The sequence below is a fragment of the Denticeps clupeoides genome, chromosome 3 (assembly GCF_900700375.1).
Source record: "Denticeps clupeoides chromosome 3, fDenClu1.1, whole genome shotgun sequence".
Classification (NCBI taxonomy): domain Eukaryota; kingdom Metazoa; phylum Chordata; class Actinopteri; order Clupeiformes; family Denticipitidae; genus Denticeps; species Denticeps clupeoides.
The window spans coordinates 30,438,940-30,455,886 of NC_041709.1; the positions used below are offsets into that span (position 1 = coordinate 30,438,940).

The 16,947-nt window shown below is 44.4% G+C and overlaps 2 protein-coding genes across 2 annotated transcripts; both read right to left on the reverse strand.

Annotated features, from left to right (window-relative positions):
• Positions 1-127: 127 nt before the first annotated feature.
• fam161a (FAM161 centrosomal protein A) lies at positions 128-6,217 on the reverse strand. The gene is made up of 7 exons (XM_028973600.1): positions 5,950-6,217; positions 4,328-4,578; positions 2,433-3,713; positions 2,054-2,221; positions 1,170-1,269; positions 931-1,070; positions 128-791 (listed from the first exon to the last, which is right to left on the reverse strand). The coding sequence occupies exons 1-7, from the start codon at positions 6,103-6,105 to the stop codon at positions 335-337; spliced, it is 2,553 nt and encodes an 850-aa protein (XP_028829433.1). The 5' UTR covers positions 6,106-6,217; the 3' UTR covers positions 128-334.
• Positions 6,218-11,784: 5,567 nt separating this feature from the next.
• Positions 11,785-16,534, reverse strand: LOC114786103 (T-complex protein 1 subunit delta-like). The gene is made up of 13 exons (XM_028972934.1): positions 16,272-16,534; positions 15,768-15,820; positions 15,580-15,669; positions 14,863-14,971; positions 14,174-14,438; positions 13,688-13,820; positions 13,377-13,516; positions 13,079-13,175; positions 12,891-13,001; positions 12,658-12,788; positions 12,335-12,569; positions 12,033-12,146; positions 11,785-11,925 (listed from the first exon to the last, which is right to left on the reverse strand). Exons 1-13 carry the CDS (start codon positions 16,372-16,374, stop codon positions 11,911-11,913), a joined length of 1,596 nt encoding a protein of 531 aa, XP_028828767.1. The 5' UTR covers positions 16,375-16,534; the 3' UTR covers positions 11,785-11,910.
• Positions 16,535-16,947: the final 413 nt, after the last annotated feature.

Below are 16,947 nucleotides of genomic sequence, written 5' to 3' on the forward strand. Positions count from 1 at the left end.
ACTACTGACCATTTCCCCCACATTTGAGACAAATAAATATAATAAAAAAATCAGTTTATCTCTGACCTACACACTTAACCATGAACAAAATAACTGAAACGTTTCAGACAAGGGACATATTGCTGATAATTTAATAATTTATTGAGGAAGAAAAATGTCTCCCAGAATACAATTTATAGGCAATCTAAACAAACGCTATGTCCAATAATGTATACATTCATATTACTGTAAATGTATTTGAATATGCATATATTTAGTATTAATTAAACAATTAATAGTCACAATGAATTATATTGTGTTCTGGGCAAAACAGTCTGGTCACAGGTCATCTTTTTTATTCTATTTCATCAGCTTTTTTCCCATGATCTTCATCATCTACAGACCCCTGACTGCCACTGCTGGTCCTGCTTCTTGCATCCTCACATCTCTTCACATTCTCTCCATCACTCACAGAGATCATGCTGCCTCTGCTACTTTTTCTGCCCTTGCTGCCATGGTGACTGTGGCTGCTCCTGCCACTAAGGCTCTTCTGTGCAATGATGTCATTGTCACTCTGGCCCTGCTCGTAGTCATCATCATCATAATCGAAACAAAGTTCATCTTCGTAAGAGCAACCATCCTCACCCCCTTTTTCTGAGTCAGTTTGATCCCCATTCTGTCTATTGCCATAGTCTTCCTCCTCCTCTCCTTCCGGGTCATGATCACAATAATCATCATCGTAATCATCTGGGTAATCATCAGGAAAGGACCCCTCAAAGCTTCCAGAATCCCCAACAGGTTCATTGTGGTCACTGAAGAAAGAAAGAAAAAAAGACACAGACTACATTTATATTCTGTTATGTCACAATTGTAATAATAAAAAAATTAGACAATGATACAGTACAAAAATCTTCAATCTACACATCTTAATAAGGTGGTGTTGAGACATACCTTTCTAGGACATGGCAGACCCTTAGTTCTTGGCCAGAGCAGCAGTTCTCACCAGCCTTTCGGCTGACAAAGTCCTCTGTAAGGCCACATTCCCTCAACGTGTCATTGTAGTGCTTCACCGCAGCCTGCTTTGCATTACACTGTCAGATCAAACAATGACACGTCAGCCTAATCAAGCCTGAATTTTTTTTTTTTAATTTTTTTTATCTATTTCTTAACTTCCAGTTACCGCCACTCACCTTGGCCACCTGCTCCAGTAAGAGGGGCCTGGTCTTTACCCTCTCCTGGATCTCTTTCATCTCCTCCCTGTACTCGCGCCTTCGCTGCAGGTCCTGCTTCCTGAGCAGAGAGAACACAGTGTCAGCAACTCTTATCTTGGGGATACACGCCTAACCCTTCCCTTTCCTGAAACTTCCTAAAGTGAAGTGATTGTCACATGTGATACACAGCAGCACAGCACACGATGCACACAGTGAAATTTGTCCTCTGCATTTAACCCATCACCCTGAGTGAGCAGTGGGCAGCCATGACAAGCGCCCGGGGAGCAGTGTGTGGGGACGGTGCTTTGCTCAGTGGCACCTCAATGGCACCTTGGCGGATCGGGATTCGAACCGGCAACCTTCTGATTACGGGGCCGCTTCCTTAACCGCTAGGCCACCACTGCCCCATAATGGTTTAGGCATAATAATTAGTCATTGTGGAATTATAATCCTGCATTTCCAGAATTAACTTGCACACTTCGAGTTATGGGACATAAACAGAAATTAGCTTTTAAAGTTCCTGAGAGTAAGACTAGCAGAAATTAGTAGAAGTTAATAATGGACACTACAGTATATAGATTTACAATGAATTCAAAATGGTTTATTAGTATGGTTGTCCGATCTGTTCTGTGCATGCACAGGTTAGGTTTAGGCCTCTAACACAGTGGCTTTCGGAATACGCATCCGCACACACATACGGAAACGATTGGGCAAGTAGTACGGATTAGGTTATGACGCTGGTCTAATAGGTTTTATTCTAATGTGATGAATCAACAATAATAAACAAGTAAATAAAAAAATCTGTGAAAAAATTAAAAACTGTTGCGAAATATCCGTATCAGGCTATCGGTTACTTTGGATACCTGAATTCCTTGAGTTTGGCCTGGCAGGTCTGAGACAAGGCCACATGCGGGTCATTGGCCTGTGCTCGCTTGGCAACGACCTTCTGTAGCTTTCGCTCTCGCTGCTTCTGCTTCTCCCTCCACCGCTGCTCCTCCTCCTCAGCCTTCTTCCTCTGCTCCAACGCCTTTCTGCTCAGGGAGAAGATGCAGGACCCTGTGATGATGAGGTCCATTTGGAGAAGAGGGGCGATCTGATCCAGGAAAAAAGGGAAGGGAGCACCAGAAAGGAACTGGGGTCTGAAGGGTCTTGAAACTACCAGGTGATGAGGACGAGACACTTGCTGGGTGTCTTAGAGGTGATGAAGGGAAGGAAGAGGTCACAGTGACATCCAACAGTTACCTCACAGCCTCTTGCCGTTTCTTGGCCGCATCTGTGATTTTGGCAGAAAGGATCTCCTGGCTGCCAGACAGGGAGGAACAGAGGCTTGAAGGAGGAGTGCACCGCAGCACGGTCCGGGCCACGGACGGGCTGAGAAAGGGCCAGCGAGACTCCCGCGAGTTGGATCTCTCTGCCTCAATGTCAGCCATGATGCGGCCGTGGTGCGAGGAGATGTTGGCCGTCCTCAGCTGGAAAGGCTCGCACGCAGTCACCGGTCGCACGTCACGCCTGCTGGCCAGCTGCTTCTGGAACCTACGGTAGCTGGAATCGAAGTCCGGCACCTCCGCGTTTATTCTGGGCCGGTGGCTGTCATCCTCTCTTCTGAGCCCCTCTTTCGCCTTCTTCCTCTCGCTGAGCCGGCGGGCCAGCATGCTGGGAGGCATGGAGGCGCTGAGGAGCAACTCCCTGGCCCTCATCTGCATCTTGATGGAGCGATACAGCTGCTCCTCTTTCTGCTGCTCCCCGCTCGACGCCTCTTTCACAGCTCTCGGCACTGGCTTGGCCCTGAAGGGCCTCTTCCTCCTCTCGTTTTCTTCCTCTGTGGCAGCTGCGGTCACCTTCCGGAGGAGCTCCTCACGCTGCTCCTTCTTCAGACGTTCGCGCTCTAGGAAGCTAAAGGGCTTCTGGGAGGTGTTGTGGCAACGCTGCTCCTTCTTCAGCTGGAGGCGCCGTCGCTCCTCATCACGCTCCAGCAGCTCTTCGTAGAGAGGCAGCCGCACATGTGCGGGCACAGAGCTGGCGCGGAACTTCCGCTGGCACTCGGTCAGCTCCTCCAGCTGTCTGCGCAACTCTGCATTCTCCCGCTCGACTTCCGAGCGCGTTTTCACACCCCGGCGCCGCTTCTCCGCCTCACGCAGCGTCATCTGAAAAGGCTTGGGAACAGTCACTCTTGGCCTCCAACCCTCCGCCTGCTCATTCTCTTCCCCACCAGCTGCCTTGTGCTGCCTGCGATAACCTTTGACCTTAGTCTTGGCCCGGGAGAGGCTCTTATGGCCGTCTGGCTCAGTCTGAACTGAGGAGCTAGAGCCGTGTTGCCTTCTGGGATGGAGTTTGTCTACAGCAAAATCCTTCCACATGTTCCTTATGTGCTCTTTGGGTGAGGTAAGAAGGCCTTTTTCTGTCTCATTGTAATCATCAACCACAAGGCCATCCTCATTTGACCTTTCAGATGTTTCAGAATCCCTCCACAACTCATGTGCTGAGTGGGCCTTCTTCAGTGCACCCATCTCCACTGTACTCGATCTTCCACATGAAATGAGGGGGAAAATTTTGAAATCAATCATAGCACTATTACTGAAGCACAATTGCAAAAAAAATAGCACAATAACTTCACTATAAATTTCAATTAAAAAAAATCAGTACGTAAAATTTTATTGTGGTATAATCACAAGAAAATTGGTGCAAGATTTTATTTACATTCATGGCAGATTCCCTTATCCAGAGTGACTTACAATCAGTAGATTAAAGTGAACGTGATTGTTGTTGTGTAACACTGCCGCACAGCACACAGTGACACAACAAAATGTGTCCTCTGCTCTTAACCTTCACCCTTAGTGAGAAGTGGGCAGCCATGACAGACACCCGGGAAGGAGTGTGTAGGGACGGTGCTTTGCTCAGTGGCACCTCCGGAAGGTGACCGCACCGGCAACCTTACAATTATGTGGGGTTTGAACCTGTGAATTTGTGCTCTGGAACATAGGCGAGTGCCTAACTCACTAGGCTAATACTAGATTGTACTATCCTGCATGATACTGGTGTTTGTATGACCCACAGCATGCCAGTGACAATGTTGCTTGTAATTAAATATTATAACATTACAAAACCACTCATTTCCATTTTAAAAAGTGTATACTCACTCTTGTGCCCAGTCCGGGCCATCTGCACCCTTCAGGTGCAGCCTCTTGCGGTACATCTGCTCAAGCTGGGCCATGGTGTGGAGGTGGGCTTTCTTCAACTGCTCCAGCTTGCGATAGTACTCCTCGTTGGAGAAGTAGAACTCTCGCAGGTCAATGTGGTCCTCCGTCACTCTGTAGTCTTTGATTAGGATTGGACTGCCATTCCCCGGAGAGTCATTGGCTCCACAGTCAGAGCCTGAGTCACAATCCATCTACGAAAAACAATAGATGTTTAAAGCACTTAGCTCTTACCCAGAAGCTTTCTGCAGTTATTTAAAATTACATTTCAGCTAACCAGGGTTGAACTTTTTGTTGGGAATTGGTGGGAACTATGTTCCAAACAGTTCCAAATACCAATTACTTTTGGCCCAAAACCTTCAGGTGCCTGATAGAAAGGAATAACATAAATATTGCAAAGTCAAGATGAGACTCCTACCCATGAAAACTGAATGCTGTAATTGACTCAAAGCATGCTTCAGAGTGTGCACACTTCTGCAACCAGCTTATTGTACTTCATTTTGTCTATTTAATTGTTCAGGTTTCAGCACATTAAACCAGGCAAAGGTTTCGTACATTTCCCTACATCACAAAAACCAAGATTTTAACAGTAGGTGTAATCACCTTTTCCTCTGTATATATGTTTTGTGGTACTTCTCTCCTATTCCACCCAATAAAAGAAAAGAAGTCCTAATAAAAGACAACTGATATTTGTTTTGTGTTTTAGCGTCTGAAGTACAGACTTTCCACAAATCATCTGCCTGTCCACGATTTATATAAGGGTTAAGGTCCATTGATGAGTAAAAAAATAGTCAAATTAAACACACAGACACAGATGTAGGCTGGTGTAGCAGTGGGTGTTGTAGTCTGTGGTTTGTAGGCTAAGCTCATTATCAGTAGGTGTGCTTTGAGCGCCATATGGCAGCCTGAGTCCTTGGAGAGCATTTGCCTAGGGAATAAAATGATCTTTCACTGAAGGTGCTATTCAAAAAGTGAGAAGGAGGACCTAGTAAACTTAAAGTAAACAAGTCCATTACAGTTTTTTCTTTTTCTAAAATGTGTGTGTGTGCTCATCTCATGCACGTGTGTGTGTGTGTGTGTATATATATATACACACACACATGCACACTGTACCCACTTTAATAGAATAATTTGAGTTAAATTTACATTTGGTATAATATATATATATATATATATATATATTATACCAAATATATATATACACACACACACACACACACATATATGTGTCTTAAATACCAAAGGGTGTTCGAGTAATCTCATCAAGGCTGACATCCTATCCCATAATACCCAGGGGCTTGATCCTGCACTGCTTTTAGGAGCTTTGACGTAAATTATGTCTGGGGATTGTGTAAACCTATATGTAACATTATATCTTTAATAAAAAAAAGAGAGAGCTGCTGCATAAAGCGGACTCGTAAAGCGCGGGTCCCCACTGCGCACGCGCGTTTTCCGCCAAGTTTGCTGTTACATCAGGACCGAAAGTGTTCGGGAAGATTGAAAAATACAGTTCTGGTGTGTAGGCATATGAAAACAAGTGAAACTCTGCCACACGACACCCCCACCTGCCTCTCCTGGTCGCGGTTGTCCATGTGGGCTCCGCTCGCGTACGGCAGCGCTTTTTCCCGCTCGTACAGCGCCAGCGGCGCCTTGGTCTGCGGGTCCACCGGCGTCTTCAGGCACGAGGTCACCAGCACGTTCGCGCGGTGCTTCCTCTCCATCGTTTCCACCCCCCAGAAGAGAGCCTCGGCGGCGCCGAGCTCCAGCGCCAGTTGAAGGGGACGGACGGGCGCGCGCGCGAGCGAGGCGCGCGACCCGTGAAGCGCGTGCACACCACTGATCTGACCGCTGGAAAGTCCAGATGAAGTGCAAACACTCACGGGATGCGGGAAATGATGTGGTCCAATAGTAGTGATGGGGGCTTTTGACCCCCAAACTGATGAAATTATTTACAATAAGTGTACAAATGTACAGGAAAAAAAGTGCAGATCCTTCTCCTATAGAGCTCCGCACTTGTGGAACGGTTTGCCTGTCAGTGTCCGGGACTCAGACACAGTGTCAGTGTTTAAATCCAATCTGAAAATCTGATTTTTTTCTGGCTTTTTGTAAAAGTCCTAGACACTCATTTCACTTCACTTTGACACAGTGTCAATTATAAAGTCCAGTTTATCACAGAGTCCCCCTGTTAGACACAACCACAGACAAAGTTAAATTCACCCTAGTTAGGCTGTCCTAGTTAGGGTACCATACGGGGCCACTGTAGCACCAATACACCACTATTACCACATATTTCAGTATCGGTCGTACAGTGCAACCGTCTGCCGCTGCTTCTGTTTGATTTTCCCCGAGACACGGAATCAGGCGCCCCGACTACTGGCAGACCCCAGTGAAGAGACCAGCAAATAAATCCTGGTTCCTGACAACTGCTAAACAAGGACATAGCATGAAACAAACCAGAGGGTCACAACAGCCACCACCACCGTTACAACTACAGCTTCAGGGATCTTCAAGTGGACCAGTAGCATCATTATGGACACGTAATCTAGACCATGACACTGGACTACATTCTGGACTTCTCCAACCCTACAACTGTAGGACTTATTATTATATTGTACAAATCATCACCAGCCCTGCACTGACACCATTTGCAGGCTAATTCTACCCTGGAAGGGGTCCCTCTCTGTATCACTCCTTCCCAACGTTTCTTCCTTTCTTTTCTCTCTCCTAAAGCTTTTTTTTCTGTGGAGTTTTTCCTTGTGTGCAGAAGGGTCAAGTGTGGGGGGGGGGGCTGTCAACTGTAGGGCCTGTCAAAGCCCATTGAGACATACTGTATGTGATTTGGGGCTATATAAGAAATAAATGTTGTTGTTGTTTACACTATCTGGACAGTCAGATTTATATTTGCAGCATTTATCGTGTGCCCTTATACAGACTTACAATCAAACAAAATGAAAAGTTGTTGCTTGTTAAGGGACCATCTCCACAAGTGGCACTTGAGAGTGTGGATTGTTGGGTTTAAAACTGTTCAATGGAATTGAATTTAAAAATCATAAATTTCTATAAAAGTCTTTCCCTTTCTTCTTGTATGGCAATCAGATAACCCCCTTATGGTCACCCATAACCTTATGGCTTTCTACTATGAAGAAGTGTTTCTCAAACCGTGGGCCATGGACCCATGCTAACCTTGTCTGTGACCAGCAAAGGTCTGTGACAAGGTTACTGCTGGATTAAAACTCAAAGCTATTTCAGACACTGTTCAATATTTTTCATTTTCATCCTTAAATCCATTACAATTTCTCAGTTTGGCATTACACATTGACAGTCATTCCAAAACACCATATTTTAGTTTAGTTTTAGTAGAATATGTACATTTTAGGGAAGAGACTAATAGTCAGGAACAAAGCCACACATGCAAGCTGTGGAGTTTCAAAAGGATTTTTTTTTTAATTAAATTATGCCATGACATTTAAACACAGTATCAGACTGTGGACAGAAACCAAACACAGAATCATGACACCAGCATCCAGGAATGACCGCGTGATTCATAACTCACCCGGATCCATTAAATAACTGATGAGTAACTAATCTGAGGTAGCAATTGTATATATGTCAAAAATTAACAAATAAATGTAACAAGATGTAACAAGATGGTGGCAGTGGAGGTCTAGCGGTTAAGGAAGCAGCCATGTAATCAGAACGCTACGCCAGCGCTTACGGGACTGTTTGCTGTACCTCCAACTGCTGAACTAACCGGTGATATCTGTTATATGCTTTCTGGAATAAATGGACATTTTCGTATTAAACATCAAGATTCTTTTAATTGTGTAGCATATAACGGAACCGTAAGAGTACAGCAATGTTACATCAAGCGCGTCAGCCAGGCCACATCACGTGTCAGGCACCTCAGTAGTTCGGTAAAAGACCAAACTCCTTTAATAGTGATGGTTAAAAGCAGAGGACAGGTTTTGTTGTGTCACCGTGTGTTGTGTGGCAGTGTGTCACAATGACAATCACTTCACTTCAAATAACTTACAAATAAATGTAACACCGTTCACAAATGCATGTCAGAAAGATTATGATTACATTAATTCACAAACCCATAAACCTGCATTTACAAATCACTGTATATATTTGTGAATACACTTATATATATTTGTGGCCCTGATGGCGCTCGGTTCACAAATGCCAGGTAGCCAATCAAATGTCTCCAACGTTTAGAACCAATCACATCAAGTGACGTTCGAGAAGTGGATTTAATGGTGACAACATTGCGCAACTTTTGCGCATTGTCGTGGTCTCTTGGTAGGAGGTTTCATAAAGTGAACAAACCACACGTTGCCATAAGAATTCTGCATACTTGATATTACAAACGTTTTCCTGTTTGCACTCTCAGTAAGAGGGAGCCAGTGGCGGACCAGGTACACAAGCTGTGTGCTTGAGTTAAAGTAAATACATACAATGTAAAAGTAAAACTCCCCCATTTAAATTTCCACTTGATATTTGCCTTCAAATGAACAGTGGGGAAAATAATTATTTGATTCCCCACTTACAAAACATGACCAGTCTATAGTGTCAATGGTAGGTTTATTTGAAGACTGAGAGACAGAACAGCGACAAAATTGTTCATGAATGAAACATATTTTCATTCAGATTTCTGGCTTCCAGTCATGTTTTATTACAGGTGAGGAGCAGACGCTGGGAGCGTCTCAATTTCTTCTCTGTTTAAAAGACACCTGTCACAGAAGCAGTCAATCTATCCAGATTTCAAACTCTGCGCCACGACCATGAACAAAGAGTACCCTGAGGAACTCCCACTTTAAGATCCGACCAGTGTGAATGGCCTTCTTAATATCAACACAACAAAGGAATACAGTTTTTGTTAATGGAAATATATTTTAAGTCAGTACAAACCATTCAAACAAAGTCAACATTAGTAGAAATCATTTTTATTAAACATTCAACGTATATACAAAAATGTGTTTTTTAGGAAGGTTGTTTCTCTGTTCATGGCATCGCCTGTTTAGATAGGTCTGGCAAAGTTGTAGCATCTCATTAACCTGCTTCATAATGCTGCCAACCAAGTTGCCTGCTCATTGTCTAAATTTCTGGCTCTTCTTTCTGCTGTTTTCTTGAAAATACATATTTTTAAAGCCTCTTATATTTTATTTTTGGACTTAGACTAAAGCTGTCCTCGAACCAGCTTCTGGTTTTTCTGGACATGTCACTTGTCCATTTTTTAGATTTCTTTAGGTACATTATGACATTAGGCTTGGCCACTTCCAGCACATATTTTTTCAGATTTGCTGTCCAGGTACTCAGCTTGTCCCTGATGGTAATGAGGCTACTTACTATAAAGCAGTACATGTCCTCAAATATGTCATCCTCACTTGCAGGGTTTGGATTTGTATTTCTGGCCATCGCTAAGATAATGTATGGTTCAGTACCGGCTCTGAGTAACGCGGTCATCTCGACAATGTAGAACAACAGGTACTAGAAACGTGCGCTTTCTTTTATGGCTAATGCTTGATGACATCATCAGATAACGATCCAATCACAGCGCAGCTCAAGTAACCAAGCAACCATTCAAACCTGGGTTAACGATTTGACCAATCAGAGCACATGTCCAAATATAGACATAGACGGGCTAAAGAATCTAACGTAGGAGCGTTGAATGTAGATATTAAAAAATCCACAAATAAATGTAACAAGATACGCGAATATATTCCATGACTTACAAATAAATGTAACACCGTTCACACACGCATTTCTTGACTCAAAACGTACGTATGTGATTCACAAATGTATTACACCCTCGGATCTTCCTTGACCTCAAAAATGAAAATCTGTGGAAGATCGAAGACTAGTACATGTTTGATGAAGGAACATCCCCCAAAGTGGCACTGGACAGTAGGGGTTAACCGGTGTGACAATTAACCACAGTGAGAAACGTAAAAAAAATTGCCGGAACCAAAGATATAGACTAGAGCTACCCGCACGGACAAAGTGAGGCGCACACAAAACAGCCCAAAAGGATAATGGCAGAATGACAGCAAAAGAACCAACAATCCCGCTGAAGCACTTGACGTCTCCTGTTTGGGAATATTTTGGATACCCAAAAGATGCTAAAGGAGAGGTCCAGCACCACAGGTCAACCATTAGCTTGCAGGAAGAAAAAGTTTCAGATTCTACGTGGGCGATGGGTGGCTGGTATAAAGTGCTAAAGCTGCCACAATTCGCCACTTAAGAGGTTATTTATACAATAAAACGTCATAAAGGGCGTCGTACAAGCTGTCCATTCCAGCCTTCTGTAGGTCCATAGTCCACAGTCTTGTCCCCGACACCCTTGGAAAGCTCTTTGGTCTTGGCCGTGGTGCAGAGTTTGGAATCTGGATAGATTGACTGCTTCTGTGACAGGTGTCTTTTAAACAGAGAAGAAATTGAGACGCTCCCAGCGTCTGCTCCTCAACTGTATAAAACACGACTGGGAGCCAGAAATCTGAATGAAAATATTTGTTTCATTCATGAACAATTTTGTCGCTGTTCTGTCTCTCACTCTTCAAATAAACCTACCATTGACACTATAGACTGGTCATGTTTTGTAAGTGGGGAATCAAATTATTTTTCCCACTGTACATTTGAAGGCAAATATCAAGTGGAAATTTAAATGGGGGAGTTTTACTTTTACATTGTGTGTCTTTACTGTAACTCAAGCACACAGCTTGTGTACCTGGTCCACCACTGGCTCCCTCTTACTGAGAGTGCAAACAGGAAAACGATTGTAATATCAAGTATCAGAATTCTTATGGCAACGTGTGGTTGGCTGGCACCCTGCTTTAGTCAGTTTAGTCAACTACACCAAGCGTCCCGGGATGGGCCCTGGCAGCTGCAACACTTGAGTAACAGGACCATTGGTAACCAAGTTACATTTTATTCTAATTCACAAGTAGCCGGTAATGAGCCTTACATCCTCATAGTGATGGACAGAGACACAAGCCACCAGTTCAGGAACGGATTGGAGGCCTTCAAACAGTTCGGGTAAACAAAAAAAAATTGTCTGAAAGTGGTAAAAGCCAGAATGGCTTAATATGGAACAGCACCTGAATGGATTGTGCTGAATGAGACATACATTTTCAGTGTGGTTGTTCTGAAATGGAGACCTTTGGAATTTAAAATACTTTTAGAATAAGTGAGCTTTATGTTCAACCCCTTACAGTCATCCATAGCCTTATGGCTTTGTACTATAGTATAAAGTGTTTCCATGTGGACCCATGCTAAACTTGTCTGTCTGTTCAATCCTTAAATCCATAACAAGTTCAGTAATCACCATATTTTAGTTAGAATATGTACATTTTAGGGTACAGCGGCAATAGTCATGAACAAAGCCACACATGTACGCTATAGAATCTCAAAACGAAAAAACATTTTTTATTTAAATTATGCCACGATATCCAAACACAGCCTCAGACTGTGGACATGAAGAAAGAACAGAATCATGACGACAGTGTTCCAACACCAGCATCCACCCCTTATCGAGCATTCACCTGTAACGCAAAGTGAAATGTGGGCTTTAGCACATGTAACGTATGCTAAGAACGGTCTTAGAGCAGAGTACATGGTACAGACTACAGCCATGTTCAAGGACACTCACCACGTCGTCAATCTTCAGGATGCTACGCACAGTTTCTGTGGCCAACGTCAGAGCACTGATGGACACGAGCAGAGGCTGCACCACCAGCTCCTCCAGAATGTTAGAGATACCACCCTGAGAGAGAGAGAGGAACAGACACTAAGATTTCCAAAATATAAAAAGTTATTATTTTATTTTTTTTGTATTGGATTGGTACTCTGGATCGGCCAACATCCAAACACCAGGTGTTTGTTACCGGAACTAAGAGGGCCAGATAGGTGCATCCCTAGCTGTTATCCCAATCAAATATTTCAGAAGCCCACCTTCCGGACATTGATGCCAGCAGTCTTCTCGCCCTGAGCGTGCCTGTTGCGCAGCTCTGTCACAGTCGAGATGGGGTTGAGCCCAGCGTTCTCTGCCAGCGTGGAAGGAATGACCTCCAGCGCGTCGGCGTACGCGCGAACACAGTAGGACTCCATGCCACCCAGAGTGCGGGCGTATTCCGCCAAGCGCAGCGCCAGCTCGATCTCCGGGGCTCCTCCACCTGCAATCAGGGCCCTGGAGTAGGAATGAAAAAGGTGGTAAACACTGAGCCCGGCACACCGCGCCCTCACCCTATACCTGCATTCCACAGACTCGACCGTACCTCTTCTTCACCAGGCAGCGGACGACGCACAGAGCGTCGTGAATTGAACGCTCAGCTTCCTCGATCACAAGCTTGTTGGACCCTCGGACCACGATGCTGACGGTCTTTCCGGAGCTTGTGCAACCAGTGATCTATAAAACACACGAATGCACCATCAACATGCGTCTTCTGTAGGTTTTAGAACACCCATTAGGCTAGCAAAATAAAACCATTACAGGAAGATACAATTTTACCTTCACCAGCTTGCCAGAGCCGTCAAGGCTCACCTCCTCCACCAGCTCAGCTGTGCCCAGCATCTCTGGTAGGAACTGGTCGATGTGGGCAACAGGCTTGGTTCCAATTGTCTGCAGGATTCACAGCGTTTTCGTTAGAGCAAAAAATCTGGTCGCTTCACCTGATTGCTTCACTTAAAATACTATACCTTGCAGATAAACTCAATGTCCTCCCTCTCAATGTCCTTGATCACCATTATCTTCATCTTGTTCAGAAAGTGCTTTGCAAGGTCACTCAGCGCATCCCTGAAAGAGGAAAACTTGCATGATTTCTTTGGTCAACCCTGACATTATATTATCTTAATTTAATTTCCAAATATCTGCAGCAAATTCCATATTGGAATATGGAATGACAGGACAGGAACACATTTATAGCCAGACATATGGCCAGGAGGATACTGGGTTGGATAACTCTCCAAACCTCTCAGAGAAATAAAGACCCTTCACCTGAGGATGGATTTCTGGATTAGCAGCACAGTGCAGCCTGCTTTCTTGATTTGTTTGACCAAGTTGAGGATGTAGGAGCGCTCTTCACGGAGAACGCGGTCCATCTGAGTATAGTCAGACACTACAATCTGGTTGTCCATCTGTTATCAACACATTTACATTAAACAATTAATAACCATCAACCAATAATCTTCAACCAAATTCCAGAATCCCCCCCTTACAAACAACATACGACAAGTTGCATTTCACTTCTCATTACGAGGTGCTTTAGTCTAAAAACTAAGCACTTTCAGGAGCTCCACTAGACTCACATCCGTCTTAGGTGGGGACAGGCAGAACTGGATAAGGCCAATTTTGGCCTTCTCCACACGGGTCACTCCCGTGTTCACCACTCTCTGAGTGAGGACCAGGCCGTCAACAAGCTCACAGTCATCAATGGTCCCTCTGTGTAAGTAAAAGATAAAAAAAATACAACACAGAAGGTTTAATATCCCCAATTTGATTAGCCTTTAAATAACGATCAAATATAAATGTAAGGGCTAAAGCTAGTATAGAACTTTCCACGGTCAATTATTTCAGCATATAATATTCAGTGTATTATAGGGAACTAATCAAATAATCACAAAATTTCATCGTGAGCGTTGTGTGTGTGTATGAATTTGATCGGATCACACCAATACACTACACTTAACTCACTCACTTTAAAATGCAACCGATATTTTTTCAGCTCCATCAACTTTAGAGAAACAAATAATTAAGCTCTCGAGCAATTACACCAAACCCAATCCTTGACTCACCCAAGCTTCTTCACAATGTGAATGTCTTTCAGGTCAACAGTGGTGGCGGTGCCAGGGTCAATGACCCTCATCACAGCATCCACGCTCATGGGTGCCAGCAGGCTGGAGTACTGAGACACCACCTTAGAGCACAGAGAGGTGGTGGCGCTGTTGAGCAGCGTCTCTCGGTCGCTCAGTTGCACCGGCTGACTTATGGAGGTCAGGATCTCCACTCCTTTGTCCACTGCCTTCTGGAAGGACTCAGAAATGATGGTGGGATGTATTCCTGAAGAAAAGAGTGAAAGAAAAAACAAAGTTAACATCTTACAATGGAGCACCTCAGGGCTAAGAGTCTTTCTCCGGGACACAATGGTTGTTCTGGGGTTTCATCCTGGGACTTTTACCCATTTTCCACTGCTCGGGTTCCCGAGCTGGTTCCCAATTTTGGATCAAGTGCCACACTTCCCCACAGAAAAAAAAATTACTGCCCCTAAACTTCGCTGGCCTATTAGTGAGAACCTGTGACGTAACGAGCGGTGGGTGGAGCTTTAGAAGAGTGAACAGTGGAATACCAGTCCCCAGTAACTCGGAGTGCTGAAGAAATTAAAGCTCTTCTAGCTACATGGATGTCCACAGAAATTAAACAAAAAAACACTACAAGAAAGTGTATGAAGAAATAAGGGAAGATTTGTAATGGATCCATTACGTACCTTTCTGAAGCAGTTTGGCACAAGCGTCCAGCAGGGCTCCAGCAATCACAACCACAGATGTTGTGCCATCACCAGCTTCAATATCTTGGGCTTTGGACAGCTCAACCAACTGAAAGACAGCAAACTTGTGTCTTATTTTAAAACATCTAACATAACAATGCACCAGTCACCCAGGGACCTCCCTGTAGGGCTGGTCAAGCTGATAGATTGTGATCGACTCTGCAGGCATCTACAATTACGTTTAAAGTAAATAGCACAGAGTGTAGTCTTTTGCCCTTCAACTACTATTTTTCTTTTGATTAAACTTTACGTAACACTTTGTTGGATACAAATATCAAGAATCCACAGGCAGTGGTGGTCTAGCGGATACAGAGGTTGAAGGTTCACAAACATTCAAGGTGCCACTGAGGTCCCCCTTTGAGCAAGGTGCTGTCCCCAAACGCCTTTCTTGGCTGCCCACTGGTCACAATTGGTGACTGGTAAAATGCAGACTACGCATTTCATTGTGTATCATATCCACACACTGAGAATTATTTCCAACTGTGAAATTATCTTTGATTAGTGCGGAAACATGGCAGTTGTATTGTGTAATAAAGTGGTCCTACAACCCTTGAAATGGCAGTGTCTCAAAACAGGCAATTCCTAGAACTACAATAGCTGAATTTGGATTCATGTGAACTATCAATTAATCAGATGGATTCATTTGAAAACACAAACCATTTTGGCAGCTGGGTGCAGGACCTGCATCTGCTTCAGGATGGTGGCCCCATCATTAGTTATGGTCACATCTCCTTTACCATCCTGGATCTGATTAGAAAAAAAAATTATATATCAAGATAACGCAAATATAACTTAAATAAGCAAAAAGATACAAAAGCCATTTTAAATGTAGAAGCCTGTGTTACCATTTTGTCCATGCCCTTAGGCCCTAGGCTCGTTCTGATGGCATCAGCGACAGCTGTCCAAAAAAAGACACAAGAAAACGACAATCAAAAGACTGATGTCAGAGAGCGATCAAGTGTGTATGAGCACACTTACGCACTACTCGCATGCAGTGTGAAGTCATTAACAAAACGCGTTTTATTCTATTTCTATGTCTGGCGTCACACAATGCGGTCCGACAAAAAATCCAGATGGCCAAATACGACAAGACGCAATAGACAAAACTATGGAGCCAGAATAGTGCCGAGTAAACATATTGGCACAAATCTGATCGGTGGACGTACCAGACTCGACGCATACAGCTCCTTTGCGAATACAAATTGAATCTATATGTGTATATGTGTTGCCCAGTTCTGGCTGCGCGGTTAATGGCCGGTTCGCAGCGGACCAACGTGCACCTACCGATGTGGCGCGCCGACAGTCGGCTTTACTAAACGAAGGAACCGCTTCAGAGCCGCAAGCCTCACCTTTGCCGGCGTTGATGTTGCTGAAGCGGATCTGGGCCGGCTTGTCCCGGTCTACATACGCCCCTCCGCTCGAAGGCTTTGACGGTGACACATTCTGTGACATCTTGGCTAAATGGCGAAGGCAGGTGGAAAAGACAGATGCACCTCCGAAATCCGAAAACCGTCACTTCACACAGGATGGACTCGGATTAGACTCCGTCCACAGACCAATCCAACACCTCGCAGAGAAAGGACCTTATCTGTCGCGCGACGATGACGTCAAATAGTACGCGACCAGGGCTTTTAACAAATCGCAGACGTCATCGTGCAAAGCAATACGACACCGGGGACACCGTCTGTTAAAACGGGGAAAGATTTTCACTCTAATAGAGTAAGATCTAAAAAGTGAACAGATCTCGCTTTACCCGTCACTTTCCACCAATTTATCGGATAAAAGCTGCACGCATCGATTGGTCGGTACTCGATTGAACGTGTGCGTTAACCAGCACGCAACCCTTCAATCTGCGAGCCAGCGAATGCACGCGGTAGTAGTAGTAGTAGTAGTAGTAGTAGCAGCATTGTCTGGGATGACTAGTTGCTACGTCACCATGCCACATGTGGGTCCAAACTAGTGCGGTGTACCGTGTTGTAAAAGCAGAATAATGTTGACAAAATCCTTTGCCGCTTTTTACCTCGG

Excerpts from the sequence above, each read along its gene's own strand:
- fam161a (XM_028973600.1), bottom strand. The coding sequence starts at position 6,105 with ATGGAGAGGAAGCACCGCGCGAACGTGCTGGTGACCTCGTGCCTGAAG. Across the intron at positions 1,270-2,053 it reads GCCAAACTCAAGGAATTCAG|GAAGCAGGACCTGCAGCGAA; the intron begins GTATCCAAAGTA and ends CTCTCTGCTCAG. Across the intron at positions 792-930 it reads GTCTGCCATGTCCTAGAAAG|TGACCACAATGAACCTGTTG; the intron begins GTATGTCTCAAC and ends TTCTTTCTTCAG.
- LOC114786103 (XM_028972934.1), bottom strand. The coding sequence starts at position 16,374 with ATGTCACAGAATGTGTCACCGTCAAAGCCTTCGAGCGGAGGGGCGTAT. Across the intron at positions 14,439-14,862 it reads TGCCAAACTGCTTCAGAAAG|GAATACATCCCACCATCATT; the intron begins GTACGTAATGGA and ends TCTTTTCTTCAG. Across the intron at positions 13,176-13,376 it reads ATCCAGAAATCCATCCTCAG|GGATGCGCTGAGTGACCTTG; the intron begins GTGAAGGGTCTT and ends TTCCTCTTTCAG.